We start from the raw sequence: 19117 nt of genomic DNA, 5'->3' as shown, positions 1-19117 counted from the left end.
GGGAGTGTCATCTCACTTGTGCAAACACCGCCGATTTCTAAGTCTAGAACAATAGATGCGCCCCGGCAATTCTCAATAGAAAATTATTTTCACCGACCACGCAGTATCTGAATGTGTACAAACAAATAGGAAATAAACATAATTATGGTATATGCTAACACACGAGGATGGTTCTATGAGTGATGCATAATAAATGTCCCAGGAGGTTCTAGGTATATATAGTCACGAGATTTTGGTACTAAATCATTCATTTCGAGAAGCTTTTCCATTGAGAGGAGCAGGTAATTAGCGGTACCATTAACCATATTAAATACAAGTTTGAACCATTCCTTTTCATACTGCCAGAATTAGATTTCTGAATCGGTTTGAGGAACAATCCCTTCCTCAAATGTTAAAACTAAAATTTTCCAATCCTAGTCCTTCAATTTTCAGACCGTACACAAATAGAAATATTACTGTACATATCTGTCTTCCAAGACAAAACTTTTCAGTATAAGATCCTACTATCCCATTGTCAAGAATTGGACGGTCAAGCTCAAAGGAATAATCAGTTCCCCACAATTTTCGGATGTATCCAGATATTTAAAACCGCCCTATACTTCCTAAAATATCTAAAAATTTTCTGGTGTCTCAACCTTATTGCAGACGTAATGAAATTTCTACCAGCATTAATTGTCGCCTGTGTGATACTAGCCCCTCTGACATGGGCTAAATATACTTCCGACCTAGAGGACCTGGACCTGGAGGATGTAAGTATTTGAGTTTCACTTCAAGTAGACTTTGAAAGGAAGCACAGTACCAAATTTCTTTTTGTGAAGGTCGAATATTCACCAGGCAGCAAGCTTTTAAGCAGAGTTCGCCGGCAAGGTTCCAGCAGTGACTCATCCAGTGATTCATCCTCTGCTTCGTCGAGCGATTCATCTTCAGCCTCAAGCTCAGATTCATCAAGTGATTCAAGCTCAGCTTCATCAAGCGATTCAAGTTCGGATTCATCGAGCGCTTCAAGCTCCGATTCATCAAGTGATTCATCCTCAGCCTCAAGCTCAGACTCATCAAGCGACTCGTCCTCTGATTCAAGCTCAGACTCATCAAGTGATTCAACCTCAGATTCGTCAAGTGATTCAAGTTCTTCAGATTCATCAAGCGCCTCTAGCTCAGATTCATCGACTGATTCAAGTTCGGATTCATCAAGCGATTCGAGCGCAGCTTCATCAAGCGATTCATCCACAGAATCCTCGGGTGATTCAGGATCCAGTAGTACCAGTGGGTCTGGTTCAACCGGAACCACTACTAAGAAAAAGCGGCGAAAATTCAGATTCAAGCATATACGTTTCCGCAAAATACGCTTCCCAAGACGTAGGAAACATCGACGTGGAGGTTCTCGTAACAAGAAGCGAAGGCACCGACCTATCCGAAGAAGGGTGGTGCGACGTCGCGGGGGAAGACGTCGAAGTGGTGGAAGACGAGGTGGTGGTGGAAGGCATGTAGTTTTCAGACCATCGACAGGAGGGTCACGAAGGAGGATGCTGGTGAGAAATCTGCATGGTAGATCAGCTCGCAGGAGGCTGCTCAGGCGAAGGATTTAAGAGGACAAAGTTATTGGTAAGAAGAGAGGTCTGTAGATTAGACCACTGAAGTCACTTTTGAATTATGATGAACATGCACATGTCATCGAAATAAAATTTTAGCAGCAACAAAGTTCATTGTTTCATTCGTATCAATATATATAAATTTACGGCTACACATGCCTACATCTCTCGAGGGAGCTATTGCAGTCTTTCATTTGGAAGACTGAACCTAGTCTAGTCCATATTTGAGGGTTCAAACCACCATTGAATTATCATTTGATTATCGTTCCTTCTACATGGTATTGTAACCAAAAAAGTTTAGGGATTGCCATTTATTCACCTGATCAACCGGTTTACCTGTTGCCAGTTACGAAGGATAAGTTCTACAATCATCAAAAAAACTACCGAATTTTGACTATTCAAGTCCTAAGTGCAGTTCAGCTAGAAAATTCATTGACATGCGTTTGTTCGCCTCTTTGTTTATCAGGTCGTTAAAGTGGATCCTATTCTTTAGTATTTTGATCCCTGTCACGTCATTAACAAAATTGACGCATCTTAAATCTCACGGGTCCAAATTTGCACCGGAATAGCCTCTCTAAACCAAAATATAACCGAAATTGATATAACATATGATGTTGTGGCATATGCTTCAAGGTTCTATATTGGGACTGCTGCGAAGAACTGCGTGACGGGGTGCTTACCTAAGCATGGTTCTTCTTGTTTAATTTTTGCGCCCTTCAGTAGGAAGTGTCCGGATAGCTGAGTGGTTAGAGCACAAGGCTGTCGTACGGAAGGTCGCGGTTCAAATCTCACTGGTGGCAGTGGAATTTGTATCGTGATTTGACGTCAGATACCAGTCGACTCAGCTGTGAATGAGTACCTGACTCAAATCAGGGTAATAATCTCGGGCGAGCGCAATGCTGACCACATTGCCTCCTAGTGTACCGTTACGGTCTTGAATGAAGTGCTCTAACACACTTCAAGGGCCTGATCCTGCGCCAACGATTATTATTATTATTCAGTAGGAAGTCGATTTGCTTGGTGACCTTTTGGTCGTTCTTCGATTTCGAGCTTCGGGCCAATCTTAGCTAATGAATTCTGGTCAGCGTGAATTACATGACCGTATCACGGAAGACACCTTGTAATTTTGCGACAATCGATGCAACCTCATATCTATTGCAGATGATTCCACTTTGGATTTGATCAAAACGTCTTATGTCCATTTTCTCCTCCTTTAACGCGAGGCGTTATTTAATGTCTTTCACAGTCGGCCAGCACTCAGAATAATAGACAGCGATGGGCCAGATGACACTGCGGTAGATTTTGGTTCGATCACAAACAACAACGTTTCTTGAATTCAGCTTCATCCAAATGCTGATGCAGGAAGCAATTTCATAGCTTAGTTCACCGTTGGCTAATAGCATTGATCCAAGATAGTTAATTATCAGCAGGTCGCGATCACTGACACTGACAGCGCCTGTTTCATAGGGGTGGGTCGTCAAAAATTCTATTTTATTCAGATTCAGTTGAAGACCATGAATGAATACAAATTGTCTATGGCAAGGACTCTCAGAAATGCAGCACTTCGGAAACCTAGTACCCGTGTAAGTAGGCAAGCGGGCTTCCGCCCTTCAATATCCAGCGACCGTAGTGCCTCAGTAGTTGGAAACTTAGTTACTTTCGCAGCTAATGCTACAAGAGATCTTAGTGTAGTGGAGATAAGATTTACACCGGATCCTTTTCGCAAAAACTTAGGAGGTCACCACTGAGGGCAGCATTGCCCCTAGGTAGGCGAGATTAGTCGCGCGCCTTGGAAAGGAACTTAGACAGTCCTCGGATTGACTTCATTACAGATGCTGCAAAAGACGAGCATGGAAGGCAGGAAAATACAATAGCGTTTGTTTCACTGGGGAAACGCATAAATAAACTCTGTGAGTTCATCATGGAGAGGCGGAATATCCACTAAAATATCAGGGCTGATATTTTGGCATTAAGTTGTCCTGATATGTGGCATTAAGTTGTCCTATATTTGCGCGGTAGAACAGAAAAACGCCCAAGCGTCATGTGGCAAAGCTACACGGGAGAGGCAAGGGACGCTTCCTCAACATAATGCAAGTGAGAACGCGGGAAAATGGAGTAGGAACAGAATGAGTGAACCTCTTGGTGCCCAGCAAGCGGCCAAAAAGAAAAAGGCCCTTCGCAGAAGAAAGCTGCACCGGCGAAAGTTCCGAATTTTGGAACTCGTACACTTTCCGGGAAAGGGCCTGGGATCTATAGTGGACCTTACTTACGTGAAAGTAAATCCTTTTGCCGAGTAAATTTAATGGACATTTCTTTTCTGGGTAAATTCTTTCTTTTAAAATTGTTTGTCCATATCAAGATTAAGCATGAATACAATTATTACAATAGCGTATGAACTTTCAATTACGAAAATCCTTATCAAACTAGCTTCTCTGGAAAAATGCCACAAATTAATTACAAATTATTATACAATAGTTTCATTTCATATCACATGTTTTCAACTTCACTATGTGAGAGTCCGTGCGGACTCCTTCACCACTGGCTCTCCACTCTGGTGGCGAGTTCTAGAAAAGCCGCGGAGAGCGTCGGCGGCGTCATCCGCCCGCTCGTATGAACCTGCTGCGCCACACCACTATAACCAGTAGAACCGCTTGGCATGTCAGTGACGACCATACTCACAGCGACCGCCAGACAACCTGCGTGGAAATCAAGAGCGGATCGAGCTCGAAAAAAAGTTCTCACAGGATGCCGGGTGGTATGCTCGGTTGGACCTTTCGAGGGGGACACGTTTTTCGCGTCGTTCAAACCCGACATATCTTTGAATGGCAAGGCTAGAGAGAAAACCACCCAAATCACCCGATGGGTGATGGAAGCATGCGATGTTACTATGCCCAGAAGGCGATTGCTCCCCAATAGGCAACCCAATTAGTGGTGGAACAACGAAGTCACAAGTTTATGAGCCGCATATTTCCGAGCAAGGACGCTTTGCCAGAGGCTCAGGGGAAAGCCTGGTGGCGATGGTCAAGAAGCCATCCGGAGAAGCAAAAAGAACTGCTTGAAACAGCTGTGTGACTATGCCGACATAAACCCTTGGGGCGAGGCCTACAGAATGGTAATGAAAAGGCTGTTCACCCCGCGACCGGCCCCCAAGAGGGGAAAGCAAATGGTTGTCCAGCTAAATGAGGGCATAATACCCATAGTAACTGTGGAAGAGCTGCTCGGTGACAACAGGTTTGCATGGCATCCCCAACCGAACTTTAAAACTGGCAGTGAAGACTAGGCCCAAGTTTTTCGCCAACACCTTCGCGGTGTGCCGAAAAGAAACCCAGCATCGTATCGTCCTATATGCCTGTTGCATACAATGGGGAAAATGATGGAGAGAGTCATCTACAACAGACTCCTTCTCATCGTCGAAGCCACCATTGATTTGTCGGAAATCCAGTTTGGTTTCCGACGTTCCCGGTCTACGGTGGACGCAATTAGCGTGGTGGTAAAACAGGCAGAAGACGTACTGATTTTTGGCGGTTGCTGTGTCTTGTTGGCGCTGGATGTCAAAAACGCTAATCAACTGGAATAGAATTAAATGGTCGCTGGCTGACATAGGTGTCCCCGGGTATTTAGCGAATTTGGTGGAAAATTACCTCTCAGAGGGGACTCTCTAGTACGGGAGGGATTAAGGCCCCAAAGAGCACATTGTTACAGCCGGGGTACCACAGGGATCGGTACTTGGTCCCTTGTTGTGGAATATCATGTAGAATGGGGTGCTTGCTCTTCCCGTTCCAAAGGGAACTACAATAGTCGGCTTTGCTGATGACCTAACTGTAGTTGTTACAACAAAACACCCAGAAGATGTGGAGCTGCACGCGACAGAAACAGTAGCAGCGGTAAAGTTCTGATTAGAAAGGGCTGGATTGGCCTTAGCGGACGCGAAAAGGGAAGCGGTCTTATTAACGAGCGGCAAGAAAAATAACACTATGAAAGTGGAGGTCGGTCGATATACGATCGTATCAAAGCTAAGTATCTGGGAGTGATAATTGATAACAAATTGAGTTTTAGGGAACACCTAGAATATGCAAGCCAAAAGGCAGCCAGTACCACCGCAGCACTTACAAAAATGTTGCAGAATATTGGTGGGCCAAAACATTGTCGCAGGTTACTTCTAGCCGGAGTAGTGCATTCCATCTTGGGTTACTCGTCACCTGTGTGGGCAGAGACGCTTGCAAACTCTCAGAGGTGAAAGCAGGTGAACTCGGTTTACCGGCTGATGGCTTTGAGAGTTAGCAGCGCTTTTAGAACGACATCAGATGAGGCAGTATTGATGGTGACGGGCATGATCCCTGTCAATATTCTGGCGAAAAAAAATGAGTGTCCTGTACCATGCAAGACGTATGGAGGGACACACAGATACTAGAAATGCGGTAACGCTACGAAGGGTCGGTGGACGCACAGGCTTCTAACATTATTGTGTGGCTAGAGCGGAAAGATTGGGAAACCAACTACCACATTACATAGTTCCTCACTGGACACGGTGGTTCCTACAGGCAATATCTGCACCGCTTTGGGTTGGATGATTCTCCGAATTGTCCTAGATGTGACGGCGTACCGGAGGATCTAGAGCATGCGATGTTTCACTGTATGCGATGGTTCACTGCCAAGATTTGTAATGGAGAGGAGGAGCTTAAACCAAGTGCTGGGCCAGCGCGTGAGCCCGGAGAACTTAGTTAAGGCGAACTGGTTTACGGTTTGCTCCAAAGTCCAGAAAATACAGGAGGAGTTGCTGAAGGAGCAAAGAAGGATGAAAGCCGAAAGGAGAAGAAGGACCTACCCCGCGAAGTAATATCTAAATGGTGGTCTGGGGGGGCTGGAGAGACCAGTGGTGGTTTTCAGTGGATGCGAATCACACACGCGCCTGCTGTAGCTCCGTTGGAGCTGGGGCGGACGTGTCTTTCTAAGATTTTCCACCCCCTTATCCGAACAAAAAGGAAAGACGACCAGGAACTCACTCCTTAAATTTTGCTAGCAGGTGGGTATGTGCCACAGCCCTTAACATTAGTATCGAAGACAGCGAAGTACACGTGCTTTCCTGTCATCACGACACGTGCGACACTTGTCCAATATCAAGAATGTGAAACAGATTATGTCTCCTTAGGTTGATGCTACGATCAACAAACTGCAACATAGGGTAGCGCTTCTACCTTTCTTCATAATCAAAAAGATATCCTTTCGCACCTTCGTGGAAGCACATCCAGGGCGTGATATGGTCTAATTTGGAGGACGTACTCTACTCTTTATAAAAGCACTCCACAAAGCTGATGCATTGCATGGCTCCTCACATGAAGAATCTTCAAGCCCTTAAGTCCTGAGCGAAATGGCATTAATTCAGATCGACCGAGAATTAGGCTTATTGCGCTGGCCATAACGCGGTGTTTCTAAACTAGCTCTCACCTTGGCACACATCACAAAGAGAAACTCCCCACCCGTGACACGAGATCCAGAGCTTGAAGCGCGACCAATTTGTCTGTCAGACCCTGCTGCTGTTTTTAGCCTCGGAGCAAAGGGCCATATTGGTTCGCCATCCATTTTACCTTTCCTAGATTTATGTAGAATTTCAGCAGCTAGTCTTTGAAAAAGTCTGGCCTTTCAGATGATTTAACATAAAAGTAAGTTTTATCTGATTAAATAACCTAAGAGCGATTTCAGGTTATCTAAATATTCTATGTCTGAAAAATTTCCCATGGAAAAAGCAGAACTTTAATGAGGAAATAATAGAACCATAACTTTCAGATAGTCATATCTTTTCTCTTTTTTTCTAACACTTGAATAATGTTTCCCTTGGTTGGTGGGTACCACGCCACTTGTGCAAATATCGTGAATTTCGTAGTTTAGAATAATAGATACGCCATGGAAACTTTTAATAGAAAATTTGTTTCACCACTAATCCAGTAATTTGGATTTCCATAAATAAATAGGAAATAAACATAATGAAATACTAACAGAAGAAGATGGTCCCACGAGGTAATGCAGAGCATAGTAGATTTCTTAGAAAGTTTGTGGTATAAATAGTGACAAAATTTTGTTATCAAATCATTCATTTCGAGAGGCTTTTCCTCGGAGAGGAGCAGGTACTTAACTATATCATCCTTAAAGTTTTAACGCTTCTTTTTTGCACTATCAAAATTGTATTTCCGGACTTTTATGGGGATTAATCCGTATTCCAATTTTAAAATTGAACTTTCCAGTTAGCGATCCTTCTGTTTCCCTTCAAGACAAGATTGACCTACTCCCCTCTATACCCAAAGAAATTGGTCCCTTACATTGCTTGGTTTTATCCAAGATATTTAAAGTCGTCCTTTATTTCGAATTATAATTGTAATCTTTGTTGTGTTTGTCAGTTAATAAAAATATCTTAAACTTTCCACAGACGTAATGAAATTTCTACCGATATTAATAGTGGCCTGTGCGATACTAGTCCCACTCGCATGGGCTAGGTACGCTTCTGACCTGGAAAATGTAAGTGGTCCGGGTTTATTTAAAGTAAACTTTGAGCAGAATTTTACTGTCTAATTCCTTTTGCAAAGGTCGAATATTCACCAGGCAGCAAACTTTTGAGCAGGGTTCGCCGGCAAGGTTCCAGCAGTGACTCATCCAGCGATTCATCTTCAGACTCATCGAGCGCGTCATCCTCAGACTCAAGCTCAGACTCATCGAGTGATTCAAGCTCAGCTTCATCAAGTGATTCGTCCTCAGACTCATCGAGTGATTCAAGCTCAGCTTCATCAAGTGATTCATCCTCAGACTCATCAAGCGATTCGTCCTCAGATTCGAGTTCAGACTCGAGCTCAGACTCATCAAGTGATTCAAGCTCAGATTCGTCAAGTGATTCAAGTACAGATTCTTCAACCGATTCAAGCTCAGATTCATCGACTGATTCAAGTTCGGATTCATCAAGTGATTCAAGTTCAGCCTCATCAAGCGATTCATCCACATCATCCTCGGGGGATTCAGGATCAAGTAGTACCAGCGGGTCTGGTTCAACCGGAACCAGTACCAAGAAAAAGATGAAAATCAAATTCAAGCATATACGTTTCCGTAAAATACGCATCCCAAGACGTAAGAGACGCCGACATGGAGGAAGCAAGAAACGAAAGCACCGACCGATCCGAAGAAGGGTGGTTCGACGTCGTGGCGGAAGACGGCGTAGTGGTGGAAGGCACGTAGTTTTCAGACCAGGGACAGGTGGGTTGCGAAGGAGGAAAATGGGTGGCAAATCAGCTGGCAAAAAGTAACTTAGGCGATGGAAATAATATGGGAAATTGATAATTGGTAACAGGGATTTGTAGATTAGGTTTCGTAACTAAGGTGAAAATAAAGATGACAATATCATCCTAATAAAATTAAGCAGCAAGAAAGCATATCTTTCCATTCATTTAGAAATTAATATAAAGATGGAATCCTTGCGCCAGCATGCCGCAAATATCTAGCAGTAGTCTGCAGAAACTAGAGTTAACGCGAGAACCATTCGAGGTCACAAACACAGAACTCTGACAACCTCCTAATGTTCCACAATGGCATGAATACTTCACCAACGACTATCATAGCTCCATAATAGCATTACACCATCAATGCAAATAAAGTGTTTCAGAGTGAAACCAAGCGCTCATCACCCAAGTAAAAAAGGCCTTCAACACTAGTGATCCAACCACTAACTACCAAGCTCATTACGGTCCAAAGCCAAGTAAATTAAATAATACTCTGAGAGCATTAGGGATACCATACCCTTCACAAGAAAGACATACTACCAGATTGAACGACAGACTGTAGTTGAGAGCAGGTCGAAACACTATATCCAGGAATATATAAGACAGTAGATGACCCAGAGGTATTTGGCTGCTTTTTGGACAGTCAAAGTCAAGTTCTGAGAGGAGGCATTTTGCTGTTCGGTCTACTAGAACGATGCGAAGAACACAATTCACCACCAGTGGGGCAAACAGAGAGTCGAAAATCGAAATCCCCAAATTTGATGGGAGCTACCTTACTCGCTGTCAGCTCCATTATCTACTTGCAATGGTGATTTGAAACCCTCTCGATTCCACCTAGATCAGACCGAGAAAAATGGTACCATGAATAACGATGATGCAACCCCACTACTAAACAGGACACAAGCACATAAGCAAGATCTGCCTACCTGCAAAAAACCAGAGTATTTACTCCCGAATCTGGTCGGTGACGCCAAAACCTCTTAAATAATCGATCTTGGTGAACGTATAAAAACCTAATATTAATCTTAGCAGCCCTAATTTTAAAGCTGCGTTCATATTTGTCACATAGCGCAGAGACTGCAGCAAGTATCAAGGTACTCTACGATATGACCTAAGAGTGGTAAAGGCATTAGAAAATATTGCGAGTTCTTATGAAAATTTGGAATACCCTTTTTACTGCTCCAACCAATACGAAAGGACATACCTTGTGTGAACAGTGGTTGGACTATCCACGGCAAAAACCAAAACTTGACAAATCAGTTGTATCTGACAAGTCTTAATACGTAATCTGCCATTATTCTGTTAAGGAAAAGTCACACCGCGTCCTTGAAGAACTATTGTGTCCCTTTTGCTGGGTATAGTGTATCTATTAATCATAGCACCTCAAGCAAGACCTATAACTGTAAGGAACTTTAGTCTGTGCCCTACATCCAAATCTTTCAATTTTACATCTGGTATTGAGTGTTCCAACCCAGCATGGCCTGCAACCCAGAGTATCCAGACCTTGTTGGACGAGCCGAGTGTATTCAGCCTCTCAACGCATTCCCATACCAGGTTAGAGTTCACCTGGTTAAACCTAAGTGCCTTGATTGCTGCTTGGCTGTCGGTGAGAGTAGCCATGTTCTGCCCCCTGTAGTTTCTTTAGAGACTAAAGGAGGCATATCAGTCTATTGCTTATATTTCCGCCTGGAATATGTGCAATTTCCTTGGACTAATGACACCGGCACCAGCTCCCTTTGTTGTAAGGGATCCGTCAGTGTACCAAGTAATCAGTTGCTGGTTGAAGCCGTATGTCCTAGCCGCGCTCTCCCAGTTTGCCTTATTAGTCCAACGTGTTTCAAACTTCTTATGAAAGTAAAACCTCGTTGTCATATTATCCCTTGGAATCAGTAATTCGCGATACCGCCTAGAACGAATATCAATCTTCCTTCGGTTTAGACAGTTTCCCGCTTCACAGATACTCCCAGCTATCCTAAATATCGCCCACCATGCCTGCATCTCTATGTATAAATGGAGAGGGGTTAATCGCAGATAGACCTTCAGGGATGCCATTGGGCATGTCCTCATTGCCCCACTGATACACACACAAGCCAGTCTTTGGAGTTTGTGTTACTTCCTGATTTGTGTTCTTTCCGCCCCGTAGGTAATCATTGGTCTTACTATTGCAGTGTATATCCAAAGTGGTATCTTCGGGCTGCAATCTCATTTTTCCTGCTATGGACATACAAGTCATCAGAGCCCCCGTGGCTTTCCGACAAATGTTTCCAACATGTGTCTTCCAGAGTAATTTTTACCGTGATTCCCAAATATTTGATCTCTGTTTCTCGTTTCAGCTCAATGTAATGTAACCTTATGACTCTTAGGTGATCAAGCTTACGTCTCCTAGTGAATGGTACTATGGGGGTTATGGCTGGATTGATCGCAGTCCCACTTTTCTGCACCAGGCACTAGTAACCCTTAGTCCAGTTTGGATTCTATCACATAGTGTATCCTCACATTTGCCTCTACAGATTGAAACAATGTCGTCCCCATAACCCTGGACCTGTACTCCAGTATTGGTTAGCACGTACAGGAGTTCGTCCATTGCCATACTCCACATAAGCGGCGATAATACCCCGCCCTGTGGACAACTTTGAGTAGTATTCATGATAATAGAATTTGTACCTGTCGGTACTTCTATTTGCCTACTCTTTAGTAACTTTCCCATCGAAAAAGCCAGGGTGGTTTCCACTCCCTTTCGGATCAAGGCAACTTGTATCTCTGTGGACGATGTGTTGTCAAATGCTTCTTCGATATCCAAAAACGCACATGCTATTTTTTTTTTGTTTCTATGGCATCCCGTAGTACATCCGTCAGCTGATACAGAGCAGTTTCAGTTGACCATCCTACCCGGCAAGCGTGTTGACATAGATGTAGGGGGTTACGATTTAGAACGTTGTCTATGACCTTCTCCACCGTGTAGAGTACGAACGATGTTAGGCAAATTAGTATAACTGATTTAGGGTGAAATGGATCCATGCCCTTGGTATGTATCCCAGTGCTATGCTCCTTCTTACCACCCTCAGAAGAGATTCTAATATGATTCCTAAACCTCTCTGGACCGCTCTGTCCTCCTCATTCTCGGTAAAAATCCCATCTTCCTTCGTCAAACAGACAGAGGATATTGCCTCTCTTTGGCTACAGCCTTGTAAAGCCTGGTTGCTTCTGTGATTTGTTCAATCCTTTCACAGAATTCTCTCAAGCTGTTCCGTTTTGCTTCCGTGATCGCGTTGCTATACGCAGTCAGTGCATTTTTGTCTCCGGTTTGTTTTGCCCGGTTGAAGAAATTTCGTACCTTTGTTCTTATTCTGGTTAGGTTCCTGTTCTACCATGGTACATCTCTTGATGACATAACAGTCTTAGCCGAACAGTTGGCTTCACATCCGTCAATGACGACTATGTTGGGATTTTTCACCACTGTTTCCAGTTCAAGTTCGTTCCTGATGTCATCTCAGGTGCGTTGCACAGGATTCTCAACCCGTTCTCCTCCGATTCCTTATTATTCTTTTTATTTTGGAGTTACCCTCAATGTCGAATCTTATTATTCTGTAATCAGACATAGAGGGGCTCATTCTACACCCTCTAATTCCTGACCAACCCGTAAATTAGAGTATTTCCTAGAGTTATGTCTTGCACCTCCTGTAATTCAAGAAGGCACTCATCTCTACGATTGGTTTCGCTGCTTCCCCAGACTTCGTAATATGCGTTGGCATCACAACCGAGGAGAAGCGGCAACGCCCTCTTCTGACAGTACTTGACCAGTTTCGCGACTTGTTCCGGCGGAATCCAGATGTCGTTTCTTGAGAAGTATTTCGATGCCACAACTGCCTCTTGCGGGCTCCTCCCGGCTTCCAGTGAGACTTGCGTCGCTATTCACCCTGAGCCCTAGAAGTCCCAGGTCTAGGTCGTCCAGCTTCTGCTCTTCACTGGGCAGAAAGTCAATTTCCCTCGCTGATCCAGTCTTTTCCGTCTCTATGGCTTTCGAAACTTCTTCGGGGACCTCGGTTTGCTTTTCAGCCGGTGTCTCTTTTAAGATGTCTTTCCTCGGCTTTTCCCTGTACACGTGCACAGGTATGTTGCCAAATCGATAGTTTATATGGCAACTCCGATGTTTGATTGCCTACGTCTTCCGCGGTAGTGAAGAGTCTACTCTTCTGAGCGATTAAGAGCTCCATGAGATCTTCCGTCTCTATTGGTGCAGCTTTCGAGAGAAAAACTGTCACCATGTGTGCTCCTGGTATATCATCCCCAGCATATGTTGACTGTACTGCTCCTTCCCAACTTTGTCATTTAGGAGCTATGGTCCTAAACCACTCTGCAGTGTCTTCCATTGCGCAGTCCACCAGTATATGACCTTCAGGTAGCGCAGGTATCATTTAGCACCTGCTCCACTGAGACCTGTTTCCTTTCCGACGTCTGATATATTCATTTCAGACGTGCTTTTACTACTCCCGTCAATGGCAGTAACCTGCCCAGAACTGAGCGATTTAAATATCTCGAGTGAATGCTTTCAGCCAATGGAGAACCGCATAATGCAATTGCTTCACGCATTAACACAACCTGGATTAAGTGGCATTCCACAACTGGTGTTCTTTGTGATCGACGTATCAGCCAACGCCTCAAATCTAAAATTTTCTGCAGTGAGTTCCAGCGACCTAGTCGTGGTCAAGCTAGAGCAGGCGGGGGCAGAGAAGGTGTACATTTCCTCGGCTTACATGGCTCATGACCGATCAGCTCCGCCAGCAGAACTACAACATTTGACGAACACCATAGCCACAAAGAAAGCCAACTTGCTGCGACGCTAATGCAAGACATACGCTTTGGGGCAGCTCGGAAATCAACGAGAGAGATGAGTCATTCTTTGATTTTATTATTACTTCAAATATATCGGGCAGTACACCAACTTTCCATTTCCCCTGCTCGGAGAACTGTGGCGGTTGGGAGAAGGTCATTGATATCACCCTGATAACCGACAATGGGATTCTTAAGGTGAAGGACCGGAGAGTGTCTGACCAGAGATCTTTCTCTGATCACAGTTGGATACTTTTCTGTCTAGATCTCGCCGCAGAGGTTTCCAAACCCTTCAGCGACCATAGGAGGATCGACTGAAGAAAGTTTGGTGAAGTAATTAAGAGCAAACTCTCTGGTGCGCAAATCGGTAAGTTTGGCACGACAGGCGAATTGGAGTCAAATGTCGGCGCTCTCGAAAAGGCATTCGATACCGCCTTTAAAATCTCGTGCCCTGTTAAGTACAGTAAAAAGACCCTGCCACCGTGGTGGAATAAATATCTCTCCAATCTCAGGAAGCTGACCAGAGAAATCTTCAACATCTCCTACAGGCAAAAATACTGGCAGCCATACAAGGACTGCCTGAAGAAGTAGAAGTCGGCCATGAGGACCGCCAAGAGGCGGTCTTGGTTGAACTATTGTCAGGACATCGAAAGCACCAGTAAATCCGCGAGGCTTAGTAAGATTCTGTGCAAGAAACATAAGAGCCCATCCTTTCTTAAAAAGTCGGAAGACTTTTGGACGGAATCTTCTAGCGGAACCTTGGAGCTGCTCGTTCAAACGCACTTTCCCTCCAGCGAGGAGGACTGTGAGTCAGAATCTCGCTTGGAGGGTTTGCGGGGCATTCCCCATGGACTATGTCACACGCAAGCTGAACTTCAAGAGAAACTTTGCTGTGGACTTTACAACCAGGGCAAAGTGGAAGACCGGCGGCGTGTTGCAAGGTTATGACACAGTATTCTTAACGGACGGATCAAAGATGGCCTGTGGGGTCGGCGCGGGGGTTTTCTAGAATACACATAGTGTATCCAAGTCATATGGTCTCCCAGATTTCGCCAGTGTATTCCAGGTGGAAGTACTGGCGATATTGAAAGTCTGTCGATGGCTGGAGCGAGATTCGAGTTCCAATCGTAAGACAGCCATTCTGTCTGACAGCCAAGCGGCCATCAAGGCCTTGTACTCAGCGACGACATCTTCCAGGCTGGTTGGGCAGTACAGAGACGCACTGAACCGTCTGAGCGGCACGCTCAAGGTCACACTCCTCTGGGTTTCCGGGCATAGTGACATAGAGGGGATTGAGCTGGCTGACGAATTGGCCAGGCGAGGCTCTGCCCTTGGCAGTCCTTCGGCGAATACAGTCAGTGCTCTGCTGGCGGCTGTCGGGGGCCGAATCTACTCGCACTACCTAGCAGCCGCGGATCAAAGATGGCGAAGGTTTACGAGCTGTGCCAAATCAAGGAGAATTTGGCCCCCTTATAGCATAGTCCGATTACGAGAGCTCCTGTGCCAGACGCGTGTAAATGCATTCAAGATCACGGCGGTCTGCACGGCATGGGGCACTGGCCCATAGAGGACCATGCCACTTGGCTCGGCATACCCTACAATTCGCATTGCCGAAGCTGCGGAGAAGGAAGGGAAACCCTCATGCACTTTCTCTGCGATTGTCCAGGTTTGGCTAGAGCCAGGCTGCGGACACTGGGTAAACCATTCTTTGGGGACCCCAGAGAGATTTCTAGCTGCAGAGTGGGAGAGCTGCTTCCTTTCGTGAACGCTACGGGCTGGCTCTGAAGATCCGAGCCGGCTGGACTCTGCCTTCCTGCTCCCATAACAACAGTCACGGTCTCAAGAATTTATGGCATCAAAACGGCGCACCAAAGCGCTAATTGGGCTCCTCGGAGCGGCCACTGATACCTACCTACCTACCCATATGCATATATTACAAGCTACGTACAAATAGGACAAATTCACACTCAAATGTCTTTATATAAGAAGTACACAAAACCCTTCATACTTGAAGCGTCCAGCTTCCGGTTTCCCGACTTCTTTTTATAAAGTAACGACCCAGTTATTTTAACTCTCGCGACGAGTAGTCCTGGCACGGGTTTTGCCTTTCGTTCTGCTTGGCTTCTGTACAGCCATCAACGAGGAGTTCACTGCCAGCCCTGATGATCCGATGTACTCTACTACTCGACAAGCGAGGTGTCCTTAAGGGACACAACATTAGCCGTCACGCACAGCCAGCGATCAACCCCCTAGGAAGCTTGAAATTTGCACTCACGTTCTGCTAAGGACTGATGCCATAACAAAGCCGCCGCAGCTACCATACGAGGGCCCTTAAAAGGTGCTCGAGTGTGGGGAGTAGGCGCTCCATCTGCACCTCATTGGCAAGCCCAATACGGTCCGGATGGAAAGGCTGGACCCTTTCTTCCAGGGGTTTTCACGACCGCTAGTCGACCGCGACCAAGTAGCCTCACCGCTGGTTTTCCATCCGAATCGCCTTAGTTTTAACTGGTGTTCGCGTCCTGAGGCGAAGATATACTAAACACCCGGCTCACAACCCTGTCTAAGTCGAGTGATGCGCCCGCCCACCGGACGCCCTAGCAACTAAATAAATGTGCAGCGTACCCGTCAGACGACGTGCCGGAAAGAGCGGGGACGGCTACAAGTCCAGGGTGGCAAACGGGACTCGCCGCAATCGATCAAGATCTCTTAAAGTGGTATGCTACTACAATTTATGAAGTTTTGTTGAATAAAAAACTAGAATAAAACGTAGTTCATTTGGAGGAAATGCAGAGATCCTGAGAAGAAAAGTGACCTAAAAAGGTTTAATTAGGAAATAGCTTGCAGAGAAACTGAAATGCACTTATCCACATGGTGGGGCGCATTAATTTTGGCTAAGAAACACAGAAGAGGGACAACGCAATCGCTAGGTGAAGTTTGGGGTAGCTAGAGCTAGGTCTACCCCGGAAGCCAATATTTTCCGATGGTTCCAAGGAGAAAACAAGAGAATTTGAGGGACAGTTTTCATCATCAACGGCGCAACAACCGGTATTCGGTCTCGGCCTACGTTAATAAGGAACTCCAGACATCCCAGTTTTGCGCCGAGGTCCACCAATTCGATATCTCTAAAAGCTGTCTGGCGTCCTGGTCTACGCCATCGCTCCATCTTAGGCAGGGTCTGCCTCGTCTTCTTTTTCTACCATAGATATTGCCCTTATAGACTCTCCCGGTGGGATCATCCTCATCCATACGGATTAAGTGACCCGCTCACCGTAACCTATTGAGCCGGATTTTATCCACAACCGGGCGGTCATGGTATTGCTCATAGATTTCGTCATTGTGTAGCCTACGGAATCGTCCATCCTCATGTAGGGGGCCAAAAATTCTTCGGAGGATTCTTCTCTCGAACGCGGCCAAGAGTTCACAATTTTTCTTGCTAAGAACCCAAGTTTCCGAGGAATACATGAGGACTGGCAAGATCATAGTCTTGTACAGTAAGATTTATGGTGAGACGCTTCGAGCGGAACAGTCTTTGTAAGCTGAAATAGGATCTGTTGGCTGACAACAACCGTCATCATCGTAGCTGTTATTGATTGTGATTTTCGACCCTAGATAGGAGAAATTGTCGACGGTCTAAAAGTTGTATTCTACTATCCTTATTCTTCCCGTTTGACCAGTGCGGTTTGATGTTGTTGGTTAACTCGTCTTCGGTGTTGACGTTACCACCATATATTTTGTCTTGCCTTCATTGATGTGCAGCCCAAGATCTCGCGCTGATCGCCGCCTGTTCAATCTGGATGAAGACAGTTTGTACGCCTCGGATGGTTCTTCCCATGATGTCGATATCGTCAGCATAGGCCAGTAGTTGGGTGGACTTGAAGAGGATCGTACCTCTTGCATTCACCTCAGCATCACGGATCACTTTTTCGAGGGCCAGGTTAAAGAGGACGCATGATAGCGCATCCCCTTGTCGTACACCGTTGTTGATGTCGAATGGTCTTGAGAGTGATCCTGCTGTTTTTATTTGGCCTCGCACATTGGTCAGGGTCAGCCTAGTCAGTCTTATTAGTTTCGTCGGAATACCGAATTCTCTCATGGCCGTGTATAGTTTTACCCTGGCTATAATATCATTGGAGGCTTTAAAGTCGATGAATAGATGGTGCAACTGTTGTCCATATTCCAACAGTTTTTCCATCGCTTGCCGTACAGCGAAAATCTGATCTGTTGCTGATTTGCCTGGAGTGAAGCCTCTTTGGTATGGACCAATGATGTTCTGAGCGTATGGGGCTATCCGGCCTAGCAAGATAGAGGAGAATATCTTGTAGATGGTACCCAGCAACGTGATACCTCTATAATTGTTGCACTGTGTGATATCTCCCTTTTTATGTATGAGACAGATAATGCCTCGTTGCCAATCGTCAGGCATTGATTCGCTGCCCCATACCTTGAGCACATGTTAATGAACCACTTGGTGTAACTGGTCGCCTCCATATTTAACCAGTTCGGCTGTAATTCCATCGACTCCTGGCGACTTAAGGTTTTTAAGCCTATGAATTGCACGGACTGTTTCTTCCATACTTGGTGGTGGCAGTATTTGTCGTTCGTCTTCAGTTGGCGGAACCTCCAACTCGCCGATGTTCTGGTTGTTCAGTAGCTCATCAAAGTACTCAACCCATCGCTTCAATATGCCTATTCTGTCGGAAATCAGATTTCCCTCTTTGTCTCGGCAGGATGAGGATCGAGGTGTATAAGGCTTCATCCTACTGACTTGTTGGTAAAACTTCCGCGCCTGGTGCGGTTGCGCCCTATACTTTTCTAGTTCACAGACTTGTTGTTTCCCCCAGGCTTCCCTTTTCCGTCTGTGAAGTCACTTCTTCGCTCGACGGAGTTCGTGGTAAGTCTCTGCGCGTGCCCGCGTTCTTTGAGAATGCAACATTACTCGGTATGCAGCAGTCTTCCGTTCCGTTACTAGTTTGCATTCATTATCAAACCAGCCGTTCCGACTTTTTTTGCGGCTGGGGCCAAGTATGTTTGTGGCCGTATCAATGATAACGTTCTTCAGGTGATTATGAAGATCATTTGTAGATACTTCGTCTCCAGGACCTCTGTTGACTGCGGTTATTGCGGCATCCATTTCCCTCTTATAGGTTATATGTTCTGACATTCATCAAGGCTGAGAGGTGGGGGCGTTCGATCAACACGTGGTTAATTTGGTTGAAAGTGGCCCCGTCTGGAGAGGCCCACGTATGTTTGTGGACCGCTTTTCGCGCAAACCAGGTACTTCCAACAACCATTTTGTGTGACCCTGCTAATTGAATAATCCGCAGTCCGTTATCATTTGTATTTTCATGTAAGCTAGGGACAGTTTTACTGGGTAAAAATCTCTCTGGCTGGTAGTATCTGTCAGTGTCTTTTGAATATTTTCAAAAAGAAATACAAAGA

At 45.4% G+C, this 19117-nt stretch overlaps 2 protein-coding genes across 2 annotated transcripts; both read left to right on the top strand.

Annotated features, from left to right (window-relative positions):
- The first annotated feature begins 214 nt into the window (after window positions 1-214).
- Window positions 215-1698, top strand: LOC119654853 (clumping factor A-like). Its single transcript, XM_038060434.1, has 3 exons — window positions 215-281; window positions 646-749; window positions 819-1698. The coding sequence occupies exons 2-3, from the start codon at window positions 651-653 to the stop codon at window positions 1584-1586; spliced, it is 867 nt and encodes a 288-aa protein (XP_037916362.1). The 5' UTR covers window positions 215-281; window positions 646-650; the 3' UTR covers window positions 1587-1698.
- A 5964-nt stretch (window positions 1699-7662) lies between these two features.
- LOC119654983 (suppressor protein SRP40-like) lies at window positions 7663-8991 on the top strand. Its single transcript, XM_038060645.1, has 3 exons — window positions 7663-7711; window positions 8011-8099; window positions 8168-8991. Exons 2-3 carry the CDS (start codon window positions 8016-8018, stop codon window positions 8873-8875), a joined length of 792 nt encoding a protein of 263 aa, XP_037916573.1. The 5' UTR covers window positions 7663-7711; window positions 8011-8015; the 3' UTR covers window positions 8876-8991.
- Window positions 8992-19117: the final 10126 nt, after the last annotated feature.

The sequence above is a fragment of the Hermetia illucens genome, chromosome 4 (assembly GCF_905115235.1).
Source record: "Hermetia illucens chromosome 4, iHerIll2.2.curated.20191125, whole genome shotgun sequence".
Taxonomy (NCBI): Eukaryota; Metazoa; Arthropoda; class Insecta; order Diptera; family Stratiomyidae; genus Hermetia; species Hermetia illucens.
Note: the sequence above shows the minus strand (reverse complement) of the source record. Positions and strands in the feature narration are given on the sequence as shown.

Excerpts from the sequence above, each read along its gene's own strand:
- LOC119654853 (XM_038060434.1), top strand. The coding sequence starts at position 651 with ATGAAATTTCTACCAGCATTAATTGTCGCCTGTGTGATACTAGCCCCT. Across the intron at positions 750-818 it reads AGGACCTGGACCTGGAGGAT|GTCGAATATTCACCAGGCAG; the intron begins GTAAGTATTTGA and ends CTTTTTGTGAAG.
- LOC119654983 (XM_038060645.1), top strand. The coding sequence starts at position 8,016 with ATGAAATTTCTACCGATATTAATAGTGGCCTGTGCGATACTAGTCCCA. Across the intron at positions 8,100-8,167 it reads ACGCTTCTGACCTGGAAAAT|GTCGAATATTCACCAGGCAG; the intron begins GTAAGTGGTCCG and ends CCTTTTGCAAAG.